Consider the following 17,538-nt stretch of genomic DNA (forward strand, 5'->3'; position numbering starts at 1 on the left):
ATGCCTGCTTGGGGGGAACTGGTCTGTGCTGGGGGGATGTGGGGGGGAGGATGGGAGCAGGCAATGGGTTAGAAATAATGGTCTGTTATTCTTATTAAAATTTAGTAGATATTCTTGAGTAAATATTTATGGTTGCTCTTAGTAAAAATTTTTGGACCCTTAATGCTTGTTTTTTTATCTTTTTGATGAATTATAGTTCTTTCCTAGGGGAGAATGTTTGTTGAACTCCTTATATTGCCATGCTGGAAGTCTGCTCCATATTTTTTAACCATTAATTGGTATTATAACCCATGGTTTTTGATATACTGTATATATCTTGCTAACTAGATTATACGTACTGTTTACATTCTGATTCTTTGTACCAGGGATTTATTTAGGGCATTTATGAAGCATTGATTCATATCTTTATGTACCTTTATTATATATCAGCTCATTCAGGTGAAATATGATGGTGAGAATATATTGGTAGCATTTTTTCTCAGTTGTACTTTAATTAAATAAAATAACATTTATATTATTTGTAATGATTCTCAAAAATCATTGTGATTTTCAGTTATACACAACATATGAATGTAGCTCAAAAACAATCTTGAGGAACAGAATATACATATGAATACAAAATATATGATTCCATTTTGTAAAGTACAAAGACAGCAATGCAAATCTTTGCTACATCAGAATAGTGGTTACTTAGTTATGTTCATCCTGTGAAAATTCATTGAACTTTAGACTTATGATAGATCTCCTTTTCTTATGATATATTATACTTAAGAAGTTAAAGGTGTATTATGGGATCCATATGAGTTATGTAGTTTTAACAATATAGTTTAGAGTAAAGTTATTATATTTAATTTTTTATTTGGTATTTAAAACTGATGATATTGGTCCTCTAGTTTTAAGAATACGTGTTTCCTACTTTTATAAATGAAAACAAAACTAAAAATATAAATTATTATAAAATCATTAGCAATTATGTTTAATATTGTGCTTTGTCAAAGCATCTTAAGGTACTATGAATCTGGAAATATCTTTCTAAAAATATGAAATTTAGAGGCTGTTTATATTTTTTAAAATACTAAGTTTAGAGGACATATATATTAAAAATTGAGCATGTTATTTCACACTTCCAAGGAAAATTCTATATGCAAATTAGATCCTTTATATAATATATATATATATATATATAGAATTAGGGAGGTCTTTTTATCTTTTGTAATACATTTTTAAATTTTATCCTGTAGGACTATATTGAAAGAAAGTGGGTTTGCCAGATACCTTCATTCAGCTGTTCTTATCAATGGAGCTATGCTTATTTTTGGAGGAAATACCCATAATGACACTTCCTTGAGTAACGGTGCAAAATGTTTTTCTGCCGATTTCCTGGCATATGACATAGGTATGTATCTGTTAGGATTGTACAAAGTAGGAAATATCAGAATTTTTTCATTTGGGATTCTCAAATACATTACTTGATAGCATGTGTATATGCCATTTTAGGGAGATAAATTCAGTGACACCATGAGTGGAATTCTCTCTAAATCCAGCATAGTAGGAGTATAAAGCCAGGAGAATAGTTGGACGGGGGTGAATCAGTGGTGGAGACAGGGGAATTGAGAAGCCTGGGTTTGAATGTCTTTGTTGAAGGCTCTTCTATATCATATTACTACATGAGCACTATATCAGTCTATTTTGTTTGACTGTTACCATTAGTTTTGATAAAGGGTAGATATAGAGCACTAACAAATTAAGTTATAAATAGTAGTAAAGCAAGCATTTTAGATATAGTGGGGATAAGTAAAGATTCATTTAAACTAAACTCAAAAGATATATGTACTTGATATAGAAAGCTGATAGAATTAGAGAAAGGAATATAGAGATAGTGGAGCTAAAGAAATATGATTTTGGGACAAAATGGAAACAGAACTAGGAATGGAAGTAATGGAATAATCTTTTGCAGAGAACCAAAATACAGTGCATTAATACAATTTAATTTTAATTCTGCTATCTCTAGTCCTACCAATTTCTGAATATTAAATGAATATATTTATTGAAAGACTAAATTAAGCTATGCAGTAGATTATTGTAGTGAAAACATATCTTCTTTGTATATCATATTTTAGATAAAACCTAGCTGATATTTAAAATATAGTTAGTAATACTTTAGAGCACATTTCATTGATGGTGTAAAGTAATATACCAATTTTAAGCTGTTAAGAATCATTTTGATAAGTAAAAATAAAAGAGACCAAAGAATAACACATTCAATAGATGTAAGAAGTATACTTTTGCTTTTAAACACCACAAAGGCACATAATCTACTTTGGAAAATTATTTTAAGTGGTAGCATATAAAGGAAATTAAGACTCTAAATAAACACTATGATTTAAAACTATTATAAGTTCGTTTGGAAGAAAGTAATTCCTAGTAATAAAGTTATGTATGCATTTTAACTCTAAGCTATGAGTGTCGTCTGTGAGTAATCTTTATAAAGAATGTTTCTTCAGGATTTTTAGATCCTAAATAATTAAATATTTACTTTTTTGAAATAATAATTTGAAGAGATGATTCACGATGGAAACGGGATTGTCTCGGCCTTTAGAAGGCTTATAAATCAGCCTGGGATCCAAAAAAGCAGAGCAGGTGAAGTACCGAAGGAGGCTGGCTTGCGAGCTTTCACTGCTGGCTGGGCTGTCGACATACTGCTTTGCCTGTGGTGATGAGACAGTAAGCTTAGTTCTCTGGGGGTAGATGAAAGTTTTGTTTGCTTTTCTTATAAGAAAAAAAAAAACAACAACCATAGGAAAAGTGTAGAATTTTATTGTTATTAAAAATCTGTAAAGTGAGATTTTGAACTTTTAATTTTTGCAGAAGATTTTAGAAACTTCCACTCACTTTCTGCACTTTAATGAAAAAATTATTAAGCTCTTTTTATAGTTTATATATTGGGAACTTATTTTAATTCCTTCCATAGTGTTTGTGGTTATCGTATTCTAGGCTTTATGTATGAAAAAAGCTTGCTGAGGTGGGAAAACATTGAGGTGTTAGTTTCAGAGATGGAGAGAGGAAGAGAAGGAGAAAGGGAGGGAGAGAGAGGGGGGGGAGAGAGTGAGAGAGAGAGGGAGAGAGAGAGAGAGAGAAAGAGATCAGATATCTGTATTCTAATCACTCTTTACTAAGTGTCTTCTGAGAGCTAGGCACTATGCTAAGGGTTAGGGCTTTATATGCTAATATCTGTAACCTCTCTAATAACCTTGTAATGAGGTGTTAAACTTATTTCCAGAATATTAAGCTGAAGAGAGTGAAAGGCAATTAATTGCTCAAGCTATGTGGATAGTAAGCAGCGGATCTAGCTTTTGTAACTACTAAAACTTGTGCTAGTCTTTCACTTGAATATACTGTGCTGTTTGGTTGGGTCCAAAGTATATTCTTAATTTTGGTAACAAATTATCAGGCACATTATGTTTAATGATGTTTCTTAATACTGTGGAAAGATAGAATCAAATATCAGTTTCATTTTTCAAGCAAATGTTCAGATTTAAGGAAGAATAACATATTTTAAATAGCATTATAATTTAACATAGGATTTTTTTTTGTGCCCTGTGCTAACACTAACAACAAAAACATAACACAAGCATACAATTCAACATAGATCAATATTTTTATTTGATCTCATTTGATTATGTCTGTTGAGTTCCCAATAAATTTCCCCCCTGAAATCTGTATTTATTCTTCTTAGTTTTGTAGCACCGAATGTTGGGATATTTTCCTGGGAAAAGTTTTTCAGATTTCAGGATATGCCTTCTAAAGTAATTTGTTTTCCTTATGCAGTATATTTTGTGGAAATAAAATACAGTCATTGCATAATGAACCCATAAAATAAATCCGTTTTGAAAAGAAAGAAAAGGCCATCTTGCTAATTTTTCTCTGTGGTACAGTGCCCTAGGACTTTAATTTTGGTACAGTTCCCTAGGACTTCTGTGGCATATTTAACTGGAATGCACCTGAACACTTAAGCTGATTGCCTTGTGTTATATCATGTTTAAACAAATAGGAATATTTGTGCTTATACTAATTTTTCATTGCTGTAAAATGTACTATTTCAACCTTACTGCCACAGTAAATTTTAAATAGTGAATAGTGTTAATCTTTGAGGATAACCTTGCCCTCATAGTTCTCATTACATTATATATGCTAGATGGAGAAGTACATGGTGGTTTTCAAACATGCCTGTATCTTGGCATCTCATTTGAAGGTTGTAGGGGAAAAAGCTATATAATTTGATTCTCTTACGTTAGACACTGGGCAGCTACATTTTAAAAAGTGACCAGAGTGCAGCTGCTAAGGGCCATGGCTGGTGAGCAAGACTGGATGGGTTATAACACACACCATGATGTACTACTTAATCTTCTAGTTTGTGAATCTAGCTTGAAGTCAGATTTTAAATCTGAAAACTTTAAAATGTTTGTTATTGTTAGTGGTAATATTATTGCACTTGGTTGAAGGTTAAAATGATCTTCCTGGTAAAGATAACCTTCTGGTACATAATGAGGCTAAAGGTGCAATGGGAAAAACATACCCGCTGAGTTGGTCATTAGACATATTTATAGTTTAAAACCAGTTGGCTGTGGAGAGTAAATATTGTCATAAAAGTTGGTTTGCTAGGGCCAGTGGGTCAAAAGGAATCGGGAAGTTTGTTTTTCACACCTCCTGAGTGTCACTTAGGTGATTTGATGGAAGATTTTAACAGTTTACAAGTGAGAGAGTTTCATGAATTGAAACACTTTAAAATATAAGTGAATTTTGAGACAATGTTTTAAAAGTAGAATAAATGACGACCAAATAGGATTTATTCTAGGAATTTAAGCATGGTTCAATATAATTGATTACATTAAGACTTGTTTATTGAAGTCAACAGGAAATAACATTGTATGTTAAAACCCTGTAAAATCATTTCAATTAATATTGAAAGTCAAACAGTGATGGCCACTTTGCCTAGCAGAGAGTAAAAATTACATAACTATTTATTGAATGAGTGACGGGAGACAAAACTCAGAGAGAAACTCTGAGAACGCGATAATTAGAGTTTAGAATACTTGGCAAGGCTTGACCTACTGGGGAAAAACCCAGTGAATCACCATCATTAAAGGGCTGGTGGAAAAGTTTTTAGGCAACATCCAGAAATTTGGTTTTTATTACAAAGGTATTCAAATGGTTAATAGATTTTCTCTACATCCATCTACTTTTGAGTCTTGTACACATAACCTTTGGTTATTTTTAGCATATTTCAAGTATGCAACTAAGATTGACTTATGAACTTGTATTAAAATGTGTCCTTAAAGCATTACAGAAGTATATTTTCATGAAAAACTATGAGTCTTTGTAGAGAAGTTTGCCAACGAATGTGCATTTTCCACTTGTACTGTATGCATAATGATGAAATAAACCAGTATCTAAATTCCAGTGCCAGTTCTTAATGTAATTATGTGGCCCCTCATAGGTCAGTAGTCTGACAGCACAACATTCTGATTTCAGAAATTTGAGTTTGCGAAAATAGTAATTCTAATTTTTTGATTTTATAAGTATTGAGTGTACAGTTTGTAAATTAATATTAGCACCTGGTAGCACATGTTTTAAAAATAATCTGTATTCCAGAGCGTATATTACACTTTGTTCTTTATTCCTGTGTGGCTTTTCTGTGGTTGTGGAATGGTATTCCTGTCAGTTTCCATGATGTCAATAACTGTGTGGATTTTGCTTTAATTTGTCCAGCCTTGAACTCTTTATGAGGTGATAATGACCTGAGTGCTCTGGAGACATATTTTCGCCTTGGAAAAAAACATAATTATAGGTTGTAGTCAGACAGATTAATAATGTAAGAGACTTTCGAATGTAAGAATGGGAATAGACTGCATGTAAACAACTTATATTAATTTAATATTGAGCTTTAAGGCGTTTGATAACTTCCACATCTTACAGGAAAACCAATCTAAGTTTTATAGAGACTCCTGATCAAGAATGTGAAAACTCAGCAGCAGAATTTATCTTGCCCATCATTGTGTTTCGTAGTTATTGGAAAGGCTGGAAGGGATAAGGGAAAGTCGGTTCGAAACAACTGCTCTATCTTTCCCTCCCCGTTGTGTTGAGAATTTCTGGCAGGAGGGCAAATACCAGCAAGCATGAAATGCTGTGTCTATGGATGCAAAAACTGCTTCCCTCGACTAGCTTTTCATAAGCTTAGAAGTTAAATTCTTTTCTTCTCAGACAATTTTATGAGAGAAAACCAGTTGCCAGCTATTTTAAGAAGCTGTAAAGGAAAATGTGCATTGATTGTATTGTGTCAGTCAGAATGGGTTAGGTTACATTGTGGCAGTGAAGCACCCTGTCACCTTTCGGGTTCTCTGGAAAGCAAACCCTGGGACAGAGTTTGGTGTTTAGACTACTGATTAGGTCCTGGGGAAGGGGAAGGGGAAGGGGAAGAAGAAGCTGGATTGGGCAGAGGGAAAGATCAAGTCCACCTAACAGTCTCGTTGCCCATCAGAGTTGTTGCTCACGGGATGAAATAGGCCTGGACCCGTCATTGTGTGAAGGTGTGAGGGTCACTCCCAGGAGCATCGGGCTGTGGGTTATGAAATTCTCCAGAGCTGAAGCAATGTCTGCAAGTGCTGGTAGCTGGATGATGCGGTGATAGTGATCCTAGCAAAGGGGCAACACGCATTCCCTGAAGACGTATTTAGTCAGCACATCTCCATATTCAACATAATTCATTCTTGGAGCCACTCAGTCCACGTCTTCAAATACATTTGTTGTAAGCTCCTGGGAAACACCTAGATCATTGCGCTGTCTTCTGCAGCTGGGCTCAGGGCTGGCAACTGATAGTCCTCATGTCCCCCCTCCATTGTTTGTTCTACATGTCCCTTACGTCAGCTAGAACTTCTTCTGGCCATGAAAAGATGCTCAGCATCCCTAATCATCAGGGAAATGCAAACCGAACCCACAATGCAAGGGTTCCCATTTTTCCACATCCTTACCAACACTTATTTTCTGTTTCTGTGTTATCAAGAAATAAAAAATAAGTGTTGGTAAGGATGTGGAGAAATGGGAACCCTTGTGCACTGCTGGTTGGAATGCAAAATGGTATAGCCACTGAAAGAGTATGGAGGCTCCTTCAGATGTTAAGCATAGAATTACCATGTGATCCAGGAATTCCACTAATGCTAAGACTGTTGTCAAAGAGTTTACCACCTTTATTTTTTTGGCGGAGTTTTATAGTTTTGGGTCTTTCATTTCTGTAAATGGTGTGAGAATTAGGTCCAATTTCATTCTTATGCATGTTAGCTTTCCAGTTTTCTCAACACCTTTTATTGAAGAGATGGTCTTTTCTCTAATCGTATATTCTTGCCTCTTTTATTGTAGATTAATTGACCATATAAGCGTGGGCTTATTTTAGGGTTCTGTCTTCTGTTTCATTGACTTGTGTGCCTGTATTTGTGCCAGTGCGATGCCATTTTGATTGCTGTAACTTTGTAAAATAATTTGAAATCAGGGAGCATGATACCTTCAGCTTTCGTCTACATTTGCAAGATTGCTTTGGCAATTTGGGGTCTTTTGTGGTTCCATACTAAATATTTCATTTTGATGATTCTGTTTTTAGATATTCTTTCACTGAATATTATATATTTTAAGTTTGTATGCATGTATGTAAAGTTTGATTTAGTGATTTAACTTTCTATTAGGTTTGCCCAGTATTGACATTCATGCATTATTTTACTATATGAACCTTGGTTTATTTGGTAAAAATATGTCATTAAAATTGTTTTCCAATATGAAATATATACCCAGTTTCTTACCTTTCATTTTATTTATTGTCATATATTAATTTATTTGTGGGAATTGTAGATATGTCATTTTTATTTAAGGAATAATGCTAGTTTAATAACAATGCTAAATTATAGGTCATGGAAAATTAATGAGAGGCATCCTAACTTTAGGTATTATATCATTAATTTGGCCAGTGATTGTTATATAGTATTTGTCTTTATTTTTTATTTCATTTTCCTTTTGTTTTTCTGATCTCTTTTATTCTAGCTTGTGATGAATGGAAAATATTACCGAAACCAAATCTTCATAGAGATGTTAACAGATTTGGACACTCTGCAGTTGTCATTAATGGGTAAAAGAAATACATTTATCAGTTATACTATCCCATATTCTCTGTTATTCTTTTAAAAAATATCATTTGTACTTAATGGCTTTGGATTTTATGTATCCCTACTGTACCGTGGAGTACCTTTTGGGTCATTAACCATATCCTCCATTCCCTTTTGTTTAAATATATTTAAGGAGTAGGGGAGTTGTTAAAGGAAAGGTGCTGAGACAAAACTTCAGATACTTAGAAAAGAGTCATCTTTCCTTTTTTCCCTTTTCCAGAGATCAGATAATGAATGACCTCCTTAAAAAAGATCAAACTGAATTGATAGAAAGCTAGCCCCATATTTCTATAGAAGAGAGCAAGGATCTTGAGCAGAATTCATTTTAGTTCTGTCATTATTTAATGCATGAGTTTTGACACGTCTCTTAACCTCTCTGGACTTTAATATTCTTAAGTCCACTAGGAATTTGGAGTGGATGATTATTAAGCTACCTTCCTCCTGTAAGTCAGTATGATTTTTCTATTTCTGTAGCAAAAATTTGGTAATATGGACACAAGTGACAGTAAAAATATGCTAGCTCATTCATTAGCTTAAATGTATAATTCATAATGACATGCTTATAAGTTCATTTTATTTTACCATTTTACTCAAGTTACGTAAAAATTCCCCAATATGATACTAAAATCAGGTAGAAGTTAACTATTGTACAATGAAACTGCAATTGATATTAGTTGGCTTTCAAAATAGTAATAAATGAAATTCAGAGTGTAAACATATGACCTCTAGGCTTCTCTTTTGAAAAATTGTTTCGTTGATTTCTATTTTACTTCTCTTAAATAGAAGGTATTTTTGAAGCATTTTAAAAGAATACAAAAGAAATGAAATGAAAATACTGTTGTGAGGGACTGTAAAACTTCCTTGGCATTGGTACTACTAATTCAGTAATTGTTTGGGATTTTCTTTCTAAATTGAAATTTTGAAATTTTTTTTGATTATTGATTTTAGGGAGGGAGTGAAGAAGGGAGAGAAAGAGAGAGAGGGAGAGAGATAGATCAGTTTTTGTTGTTTCACTTATTTATACATTTGTTGATTGACTCTTGTACATGCCCTGACCAGGGGTTGAACCAACAACCCTGTCCTATCAGGGTGACGCTCTTAACCCACTGGGCTTCCTGGCCAAGGTCTACTCTTGCTTTTTTAAAAATTTTATAAGGGGATTGTAAAACCCTATAATAAGATCTCCTTATCTAATTTTTAAATTTTATGTATTTAAAAATTATAATTTTAGATAGCAATTCTAAAGTGTGCCTTATTATCTATATACTAGAGGCCCAGTGCAAAAAATTCATGCATGGTGTGTGTGTGTGTGTCCCTCCTTCAGCCCGGCCTGCATTCTCTCGTAATCTGGGACGCTGCATGCACCAGTGACCATACTTTTCATACAGGTCAAAGGCATCTTGCTGTTGTATGGGCAGCTACATTTTTTTTGCCCTGATTATAGAAAGTAGTACATAACATGATCCTCTGAGGCAGTAGTACCATTTTCCCCATCTTCTGGGTGGAAAAACTGAAGCAGAGAGAAGTTAAGTAATTGGCTTTGTCACACAGTTGTAAGTGTCAGAATCAGGGCTGACCACAAAATGTGCAAGCCAGAGTCCATGCATGTCAATGCTGCATTATCCTGTTTTTTTTCAGTGTTAGAGTAGCTTGCCAGGTTTTAATTTTTAAATCTAAGAGACTGTTCCCAATATATAGGGTAGGGTCCTTAGGCCTGGCCGGCGATCTGGTCCCTCTCGGGGCGACTGGCAGGAGGGGCAATCAGGGGGCCCTCCACTGGCACCCACCTTGGCTGGTGGCCTGGCACCACCACTGGCCGGCCTTGCCCCCATTGCCACTGCAGGTTGCCTCCCTCTGGGGCGGGGGGGTAGACGTTCAACACAGGAGCTGTCCCCAACTGGAGAGTGTCTGCCCCCTGGTGTCAGTGTGCATCATAGTGACCGGTCATTCCGCCAGTCGTTTCATCCTTTGGTCGCTTTGCATATTAGGGTTTTATTATATAGGATTGCTGTTATCTATTTCTAAAAAAAAAATAGTTTCCTACCTTGATAAAATGACATTCAATATATATATAAATTTATTTATAAAACTAGTACATTAAACAGTGAATTTTGTTAATATTGCTTCTTTAAGATTCTTGTTTTGTTTTTATTAGGTCCATGTATATATTTGGAGGATTTTCCAGTGTGCTCCTTAATGATATCCTTGTATACAAGCCTCCAAATTGCAAGGCTTTTAGAAATGAAGAACTTTGTAAAAATGCTGGTCCAGGGATAAAATGTATTTGGAATAAAAGTTACTGTGAATCTTGGGAATCGGGGAATACGAATAATATTCTTAGAGCAAAGTGCCCTCCTAAAACAGGTAAATGTTGTTTTTTCCCTTTCCTTTCCCCAGTCTCTGGCATGAACTTCTCTACTTGCCTAGAATCAGAAGTGTACCCTGCTTATAAGAAGTACCTTAGTAGCCTTCAGAAATAAAAAATGTATAATCCTCTGATTAGAAATCTAATGTTTGAACTAGACAGCAATTAATAATTTAATTTCTTTATTAACTATCTTTAGTTTTCTTTTTAAAATTCTGCATATAATATTACATATCAATATTTTATATATAACATCATATATATGAATTATTTTCCTATGTAAGTAAAAAATGATTTCAAATAATCATTTTTAGGAAATATTGTGTGCTTCAAAGAAATAAAATGAAGTAATTTATTATGCATTTGGTATTTTTTTTCTTCCTGAATTATTGCCATGCCAGATTATGAAGTTAAATTTTTTTCTTCAGTTTTGATGATGAATGTTCCAGTGTAATATTTTGTATAAAATATTGAATCAATAAATCTAACTTATGAAAAATTACTAGTAAATATTATTTATAAATGAATGACTAGGATAAAAATTGTTAAATTTTCTTTAAATGGGTGAGTTTTGTACATTTGCAATGCTACAGTTAACAAATGTATTTTCAAATTTTGCTAATCTTTAACTCAGATGTCTCCAAATATCTTTACGAAGAATGATAAACAATATTCGTTGTAATATTTTCTTTTTTATCCATAGTAATATAGTTTGCTCACTAAATTACCCATGAGTCTTTTCTCCCTCCTCCATAATGTATACATTTTAACTGGCTATAGGATCCTGGTAGATTCAGTAATTAAGATGAGGGCAGGAGGTATATAAACCCTGTAACACAATTAATTAACTACAAAGTTGACTTCATATTGAACTTTTTTTATATTGATGGTCATATTTACGGTTTAAAAATGTCTTACTGGTTCTTGAACAGATGTTAAAAATGTGTGAATCGAGACGTGTGACATTTTCTTTTTTTTCATCCTGATGTGTTTCTGTCTCCCGCTTGTATTGCAGCTGCTTCTGAGGACAGGTGTTACAGATACGCAGACTGTGCCAGCTGCACTGCCAATACCAACGGGTGTCAGTGGTGTGATGACAAGAAGTGCATTTCAGCCAACAGCAACTGCAGTGTGGTCAGTACTTACGGGTGACGTTGTTAACGGTGCTGCTTTATAATCGTTAGCTTACCAGCTATTCGCACTGTAAAATAATCACTTTACACATTGAGGCACTTGGAAAACACGTAGGGAATCGCTCTCAGGATGTTGTCAATTCACTCTGTAGTTTGTTGCTTGGCTTTGTCAGTGTAGGGTCCATTTTAAATGCAATAACTTACTTCTCATTGGGAAAATTCTTACAAAGCTGATTATAAAAGGACTATTAACTATAAACGCTGTCTTTTGTGATGGAAATAGGATTACATAAGTAATTATCTGAAATAATTTCCAGAGGGTTCTTGCAGACATGCATTAATAGTGGTATGGGGTAGTGTTTGTTGATACACTTTGTGTGCAAGTTTAACCTGGGGTATTGATAGTGGCTGTTTGCCTTTTATCTGTTTTGAGACCAGTGGTTCTCAGCCAGAGGCAGTTTTGTACCCCAAGAGCCATTGGGCAATGTGTGTAGACATTTGGGTTGTTATGAGTTCACTGAGGCTGCTACTAGCATCTATTAGGTAGAACCTAGGGATGCTGCTAAATGTCCTACATGCATGAACAGACCTTCCGCAAAATTGTTATCTGGCTCAAAATGTCAATAGTGATGGGATTAACTCCTACTTTAGGTAGACTATTGAAAAAACCAAAAATTAATATTTATGGCAGATGAAAATTGATTAAGTGCAGCAAAAATTTACCTTTTAAGTGGGTAGTAAAAAATGCCCTATGTTTTTTAGATATTAGCAAATTGAAAGAAAAATTTAAAAAGAATTAAAAAGTGTATTTAATTGGATTAAAGTTTCCCAAATTGGGCTATAGCTTAAATAACTAAATAACATGCATACAGATTTTCAGCAAAATACAATGTATATTTTTCTGAATTTTTATTAATCAACGAAAGTATCAACTTGTTTTTACAGATAGCAGGTAGTGGTAAAAGGTAAAGAAAAGAGGGTTTGAAAACTAAGTAAAAACTCTGTATCATCTATAATTTTTCTCCAGTACCAATCATAGTTCCAAACATTAAGTTCTATGATTCTAGTCTACAATATTATTCAAAACTTAAAGTGGAGGAAAATTTTCAGTTATTGACTCATTGGGTTGAGTCCTTTTGCTTTCATACAAGATGGGGCCAAAGTCGGTTTATAGTTGTGAGTATGCGAACCACGGAGTTTATTCTTGTATTATTTATTAATTATTGTATTATTTTCTATACAAACAACTGGAAACTGACTTTTGCCCCACCCTGCACACATTCCAGTGGGGTAAGTTTCTTTAATAACAATACATACTTCAGTGTTATTTGTTTAATGTTAATATGACATGACTCTTCTTTGAAAATTTGAATTACATTTTTTATACGTGGATTAATATTCATCTAATGAGTTATTTTAGTGAGTCATGTGGAAATACAAGTCAAGCATGGGCATAAGGGACTAAATCAGAGAATGTTATTAGATAAAAATTGCAAGCAGATTTTATTTACAGCTGTGTTGAATAAACCTGAGTTAATTTGTGTTTAGACATTAACACTCAGTGAAAATGGGCATATCTAAAAAAATTTGTTAAATAAGTTGCTGTCAAGTATATTCATTTTATAAAGTGTTTTTTTTTTCTTTATGTTTTGTTTTTGATAATGTGTTAACAAGGAAAGCAGTGGGTAAGGTAGTGTAAGTGAGCAGATGGTCCTCACTTGTAATTTAGACTTTGATGTGATGTGTCTTTTAGACAGTTTTATCACAGTGTCTGGTGATGAAGTTAAACCAAATGCTAATGAGTACAGAAAGGTCTACGAGATTTTAGTGTAAATGATATCTGTTGATATCCTACTTCATTATTTAATCATATTTACTGCAATTTGCATATATTTTGCTCTAATAGTTCAGCTAGCCTGCTTACTTCTCACATATTTTCACTTTGAATTTATATCTATGTTAGAGTGAAGATCAATATAGTAGTGGTTAGTCCTCATAGTCTGGTTTATAATGTACGTACATCTGCTTCATTAGACCCCAAAATGCCAGCCATGTTTCAGAATAACAGTCAACTTCCTTCCATAATTGATTAAATTGGTGCTGTGTGTAATTGAAATGTAGTTTCATCTATTGTATTGGTTCAGTGCCAATAAATGACTATATTGTTGTTAATGAAGAGCAGTATAGTTACTTGGATGGTGACTCTAATTATACCATTGATATTCTAAGGGCAGCCTTAATCTGTTATTCTTTCTCTTATTCTAAAATGTTCTTTATCCATTCTCTTGGTCATTTTTATAGGCTATTCTATTTGTCAGATTATTCAAGTAAATTTGTTTCTCTTCAGTTAGGGGGCAAATGTTTGGAACTATAATGATTATATAAACCAACACTAAGATCTATTTATTATATGAAAACAAAAAGGTATGAATTAGATTAAATGACCAGAAAGTTAATATGTTTCTAATGAAAATATGGTTGAGTAAAAGTCACAAAGTCATTTGAAATTTTAAAAATTATATCTTTTGTTATATTTTTAGGATGAATAAAGATAAAAATGAGTTTCTATGTACTTTATATGTTACCTTATAGTATATGTAATTTGCTCTGAAGGAATTACTATCTTCGGAATGGAGATGACTGTCATGTGTTTTATGTAGGAAAGTATAATAGTTTATAAATAAATGTTTGGTGGGGTGATATTTAAAGTATGTAAGAGGATGAAAATTGCTTTTTACTGTTTTTATATGTGGGATAGTTATAACTAAATTTTAACTGTTAAAATCACTGGCTGAAAAGAAATATTTAGCTTCCTTATTTGAGAAAGCCTGAGGCACACATTTGTACCCACAGAGAAAAACAAAAGTAAAAATAGGGCCAGGATATAGCATTAAGTCCTTTCTGAGTTTTTCTCAAAGAAGAGTTACAGAAAGAGTTAAGCTAAAAATGTCAGTGTCTGATTTTCACCAGGTCGGTTTTATCATAGCTGTTGTTAATATGTGAGCGACCTGAATCTTGGTGTATGTAGGGAGCTACCACTAAAGTTCCTAACCTTTAACCTTTTAGTGCTGGAATTAGTTGAAATATGATTACATTCTATAGTAGGATTGATCACAATGTGACTTTTGCAGGTTGTTTGCAGCCTGGATAAAAGCAATGTGACAAATACAGGAGAAACATCAATTAACCAAAACCAGTATTTAGGCCTGTGGGAGTAAAATTAGTTTGTTATTGAGATAATAATTTATCTTTTTAAATTGTACTGAATTCTAATAAAGCATCTCTTAAATTTTACTACTTACCATTTCTACTTCTTTCCCAGGGATTTGTATGATAGTTTCATTATGACTTAGAATTCTTTCATGTGATCATTAAGAGACATGACTTTGTGTATTGACCTTATTTATTGAATTGGAAGCCTGTTATCAAATTCAATAGAAAATGTTTTCATTAGATGGTTTCTGTTTCAAATTGTGTAATTTGCCACATTTTTTTTCAATAAGCACACTGCCAATTCCAAGAACTGTGGTTTAAATAAATTACTATTTATTTATTTAAATAGAGATTTTGATTAAGTAGAACAGGAGTCAGAAATTTGTACTTTAAAGTTCATCAGGTAATTTATATACACTGAGGTTTAAGAATCATTGCTGTACAAAGGTGAAAAATAACGTTTTATCTTTTAACTTTCTAGTCTGTGAAAAACTACACCAAATGCCATGTGAGAAATGAGCAGATTTGTAACAAACTTACCAGCTGTAAAAGCTGTTCACTAAACTTGAATTGCCAGTGGGATCAGAGACAACAGGAATGCCAGGCTTTACCAGGTGAAATTTTCAGTTTGGTAAATGAGTTTTACAGTCCACAGATGAGTAACATTGTAGTAAAGAGCTTTGAGTAAGAACATTCCATTTTCTAAAATTAAATCAGTAGCACATAAGCAATAATATTGGAGTAGTAATAGCATTGTTTCTGCAAGAATATTTGTACATTTACTTCCAATTCTTTTAAGATGTTTAAGGTTTCTTGTATTATTTTTATACTATTGACTTGATCAGAATTCTCTTCCAGTTTTCAAAATTTATATCTTAGCATAGAAAATAATAAGCACTCCTATTGAGTGCCAAATTTGAACAAATGTTGATATTTTGACATTTGATTTGTTTTTTGCCATTTTTTAAAATTCTGGGAACTATTTTTTTACTAACTGCTTTTTAAAAATTATAAATTATAACATTTATAATAAATATGTGATTTAATGAGAATCTGAGTTGCACAAATGGGAGCAAAGCTTATTTTAAAAATCAATTTCAATTTAGTTTTTACAGTTAACACTCTTCTTAATAGACCCCAACTATGATTCTTTTTAAATATACAAGAGAAGATCAGAAAATTAAAAAGTAATATAGATATTTAACCAGTTTCATGTTCTTGTTATACAGATAAACTGAGACACGCACACTAGTTTAGTGACTTGCTCAGATTGCATATCTTGTGAAGGCAGAAGTAACTATTAACTGTGTGTTCTATATCAGTTCAATTTTTTGCCTTTCCCAATCCATGCTTTTTATTTTTTCATAAAAATTTTCTGAAACTATTCAATTTTAAAATGTATTGGAAAATTCCATCCCAGGATGTATGTCTTTCTTACAAGTTCATGTAATTAAGTAAAAATTAGATTGCTTTAAAAGTATCATTGAGATGTTGGAATGTTTGCTTATTCAAATTTTAAACGTTGTTTACATACTGACCTGTAGTGTTTTTAAATAGTGATATAGTTAGGTGTGTGTTCACTTTGAGAAAATTAGAGAGTAGGAATGCACTGGGCAGGATTTGAGAAGCAGTAGTGAGATGACACTAAACTTGAAAGTAATATTGATTTCTAAGTGTTAAACTCTAAAATCGACATATAGATCAATAAAAATACTTACAAGTCTCTTTAAGAAGACAGAGTAAATCCTGGGCTAAAATCCTATTTGACTGAAAGGAATGTGTGTAAAGGAAGATTGCTTCAATAAGAAAGGAATTTGGTTATCAGTGGAGGTTTTCAAAAACAGTAGCACAGTTATATTCCGTAGTCCCTACACACTCATTGCCCAGGAAAAGACTGTGGTTTGGTGTAAGGGCTCCACTTGACCAGGCTAATATTTTGAAGAATAATAAGTACAGTACAATAAACACAATGGAGTATTTGATTATACACTAACTTCCTTGTTCTGTGTTCATATTTACTGAGCAATCAAGTGGGTATATATACAGTGTGCTTTTCTTTTTACTCATCTCAAGGAAGTAAATCCTAAATGGAGGGCCCAGCTATAGCAGTTGCACTCTTTCATTAAAATTTGTGAATTGCATTTTTTAAATTGATCTCATGTAAACGTGGCAATTTGAATTTATCTCACTAAACTCATTTACCAAATTAACTGCTATCCCTTTAACTCTAAAGCTGAGTTGATGCTCAATACTACAAAAGCCTTAGTTTAGCCCCAAAGGCCCCTGCTTTGTTTTTCACTTGTGTAGTTTGTCAATCAGTTATTTTTGGCATCAGGAAAAAAAGCGGGGGGGCTGGCAAAATAATATCTAAATCCTTCCTTGATTCAGTAATGTTAGAAAAAGCCATAATTTAACTTTTAAACTATTTCCTTAAAGTGATTGGGACTTCAAGATTCTAGAACACAGGAAGATTGCTGTATGTGTAGCCTGAAAATGAAACCAAAGGTGTTTTACACAGTCTTATTAAGTGGTAATTAGTTTATTGAGGGGTTACTATGTTCCAGGCACTGTGTCTTATTCATGGTACCCAAATTAATAGAACAGCAGTTATTAAAGAACA

The 17,538-nt window shown here is 33.2% G+C and overlaps 1 protein-coding gene across 1 annotated transcript in view; it reads left to right on the forward strand.

Moving 5' to 3' along the window:
- Positions 1–17,538, forward strand: part of ATRNL1 (attractin like 1) — a 474,447-nt gene that overhangs the window by 108,529 nt on the left and 348,380 nt on the right. The window contains exons 14-18 of the mRNA XM_023753345.1: positions 1,242–1,396; positions 8,086–8,170; positions 10,363–10,571; positions 11,588–11,706; positions 15,400–15,532. Coding sequence (XP_023609113.1) covers positions 1,242–1,396; positions 8,086–8,170; positions 10,363–10,571; positions 11,588–11,706; positions 15,400–15,532 — 701 coding nt within the window. The remainder of the gene's footprint in view (positions 1–1,241; positions 1,397–8,085; positions 8,171–10,362; positions 10,572–11,587; positions 11,707–15,399; positions 15,533–17,538) is intronic.

Source organism: Myotis lucifugus, unplaced genomic scaffold, assembly GCF_000147115.1.
Source record: "Myotis lucifugus unplaced genomic scaffold, Myoluc2.0 scaffold_44, whole genome shotgun sequence".
Lineage (NCBI taxonomy): Eukaryota > Metazoa > Chordata > Mammalia > Chiroptera > Vespertilionidae > Myotis > Myotis lucifugus.